This window comes from Choristoneura fumiferana, chromosome 12 (assembly GCF_025370935.1).
Source record: "Choristoneura fumiferana chromosome 12, NRCan_CFum_1, whole genome shotgun sequence".
NCBI lineage: Eukaryota > Metazoa > Arthropoda > Insecta > Lepidoptera > Tortricidae > Choristoneura > Choristoneura fumiferana.
This window is the reverse complement of record NC_133483.1, coordinates 1,465,329-1,468,179: the sequence shown is the minus strand read 5'-3', so window position 1 is coordinate 1,468,179 and position 2,851 is coordinate 1,465,329. Positions and strand designations below refer to the sequence as shown.

The 2,851-nt window shown below is 40.5% G+C and overlaps 1 protein-coding gene across 1 annotated transcript; it reads right to left on the bottom strand.

Moving 5' to 3' along the window:
- Positions 1-264: 264 nt before the first annotated feature.
- Positions 265-2,163, bottom strand: LOC141433613 (uncharacterized). Its single transcript, XM_074095723.1, has 2 exons — positions 2,010-2,163; positions 265-1,334 (listed from the first exon to the last, which is right to left on the bottom strand). Exons 1-2 carry the CDS (start codon positions 2,161-2,163, stop codon positions 265-267), a joined length of 1,224 nt encoding a protein of 407 aa, XP_073951824.1.
- Positions 2,164-2,851: the final 688 nt, after the last annotated feature.

Genomic DNA, 2,851 nt, shown 5'->3' with positions numbered 1-2,851 from the left:
GGCTTCGGTACTAGAAAAGTACTGGACACAAATTGAGAATCGCAAGGACTACACTCAGAAATTGCATTTATCTGAAGCAAGCTATTTATAGCGTCTATGTAATGTGCCTGGTCATCTTTAGAGTATTCAGGTGTCGACGGAAAGGAATTTTGAATGACAGGGCTTGAAAACTTAATTTTATAACCATCAATCCAAGATAGAATCGTGCGGTCATTTGTGATGAGCGACCACTGTTCTCGAAATAAAGATAGCCGACCAGCGTACTTAACTGGATCTAGTAGCGGCGCTGCGGGGGCTGGTGCGCGTACGACGGCCTGTAGTAACGCCCCGGCGGCGCCGGGGGCGGGGAGGCGGCACGCGGGGAGCAGGCGCGCGGCCCCGCGGGGCCGGGGCTGGCGGCGGCGGGCCCGGCGGCGGCCTGCGCGACGCTGGACCTCGGCGGTTTAAAGGCCGCGACACAGCAGATCTCGGTCTTCTGTTCTGTGTTGCGACTGGCTTAGGAGCCACAGCTTTTATATCCACACCCGATTTATTCACGGTCTTAGCTGTTTTAATCGTCTCCGTTAGATTTTCGCCGAATAACCAAGCGTCTATTTTAGTGTTGACCAAATGGTCTTTTAGATCCTTCTTTAGGGTGAAAAGTATAAAGTTTCGCCTTGTCACGCTATCCGCGTATTGTAAGTCACACAAGATACGACTGAGATCAATAAGCTTTTGTAATAAGTCGTTATTTTTCTCTTTTAAATTTAATTGGGATGTAATTATTTCACCGAGGCATGATATAGCGCTAGCCATTTCTTTTTGTTTGGACTCAATGCCCTTATCGCGTTTTATGAAATTTTCTGATATGGCGGCTTTAATCTCAGGATTTAGCTTGGGCGCGCCTATGTGCACACAATTGGCCGGTACCAGGTATTTAGCTATGATGTCTCTGCGGGTTTCCTTAGGTATTCCCTCGGTAGCTACATGTGCAAGGCGGGTAGCTATTTCCGTGCGTATGTCCTCGCCATATTTCATAGCCGACGAGGGCTCGTCGCCTAATATTTTTAAAACGTCGTCGTCCAAGTCGACCTGGACTGTTGACGTGCTTGCGACAGGAGTATCGCTCGTGTTTGCGCTAATAACCTGTGTGCTTGGTTCTAACGGAGGTTGTGTGCTCTGCTCAGCCTCGATAGGCTCTGGCTGCTCTTCGACAGAATTCTGTAGAGTTTTTGCAGAATTTTGGTGATTTTCAATAGGGCGGAACTGATCCTTATTAGTATTAAGAGGGTCGTAAATGCAACCATCGTCCGGGTATTCCGGGAACCAGTCATCTGGCCTTAGGACAGGCGATGCTGAGAACAATAATGAATATTTTGTATCAGGTATTTGTTAATTTCAGCAAAACAATATTAATTAACCTATTAGGTAGGTACTAATGAATTACGTGACTTTGTGTAAGCGGTAAAAGAAAAACCGTATTGCATATAATTCATTTTGAAAAACTATCTTTATTTGTATGTTCAATATTGTGCAAATTACGTTCTTACTAACTAAATAAGTATAGATCAATATAAAATTATATTTAATTAAAATGAAATTAAGGGTAGACAGATAGATATAACTAATGTGAGATAATGAATTTAACCTGATCCGCTTAAGATTTAACGGATAAATTCAAAATAATCGATTATCGTTTTAACAGACTTTATTTAATGTACTATTATATTAGTTAGGCAGCAATCCCCAATGAATCGCACGCTAACCGTCAATTCTTGCGTTGAATTAGCCTCAATGACTAATCCTAATGCAATGCAGAAACCAAATTATGGCTTGAAATGGTAACGACTGGTTTTTGAAATAATCAAGGTTAGGTATCAATCCCCAATGAATTGAACGCCAACCGAAAATTCGTGCATTGAGATAGCCCCATCGGCTATTCGGGTGCAATAGGCATATGCATACAGCATACGTTTAGATTATTATAATTACACACTTGAATAATTTATTAATATCGTATTATGTTTTACCTGTTTCTTGAAGCACAAATTCTTCTCGTACCGAACCGTCGTATGACGAATCACTTCCACTGTGACTACGTATTTTGCGTTCTAACTTTCGAACTTTGTGCATTAAATAATCTAACTCATCTTCATATTTCTTTGTACGTTTGCGTTTAGGCATTTTTTTTTTTTTTTTTGCGAGACAACGAAGAGTTATTATGAAGTGACTGGAGTGGTCGAGCACTTGATTGCGTATGAACGTCCGTCAAGAGCGGAGGCTTTGAGGTGGAATCTAGACATACCCACATATATAAGAAAATAAAAATTTAAAAAATAACTCCAAACTAAGTGCTGAGTGGTGACACCTGGCGTTACTACATGTGTATTATATCTTCAGTTACTAATCTAGAGGACGAGGCGCGAAGTATAATTATGTCAACATACCTTTTAATTGCTCCTTTCGGCTAGCTATAACTTGTATTGGATGTATCAAGCAATTTCACTGTTTGTAGATCTTTATTTTTAGTTCTTCCTTTTTAGGGTTCCGTAGCCAAAATGGCAAAAAAGGAACCCTTATAAATTTGTCATGTCTGTTTGTCTCTCTGTTTCTCTCTGTCTGTCCGTCCGCGGCTTTGCTCAGGGACTATCAATGCTAGAAAGCTGTAAATTTGACTGAATATATAAGTATGTAAACTATGCCGACAAAATGATACAATAAAAAAATAATAATTATAATAATAGTAGGTGGTTAGTGGGGTATTGTTGGATAGGTATTTTAAAACCATTAGGGGGTTGCTAAAACGATTTTTCGATTCAGTGATTTGTTTGCAAAATATTCAACTTTAAAGTGCTAGTTTTCGTTAAAATCG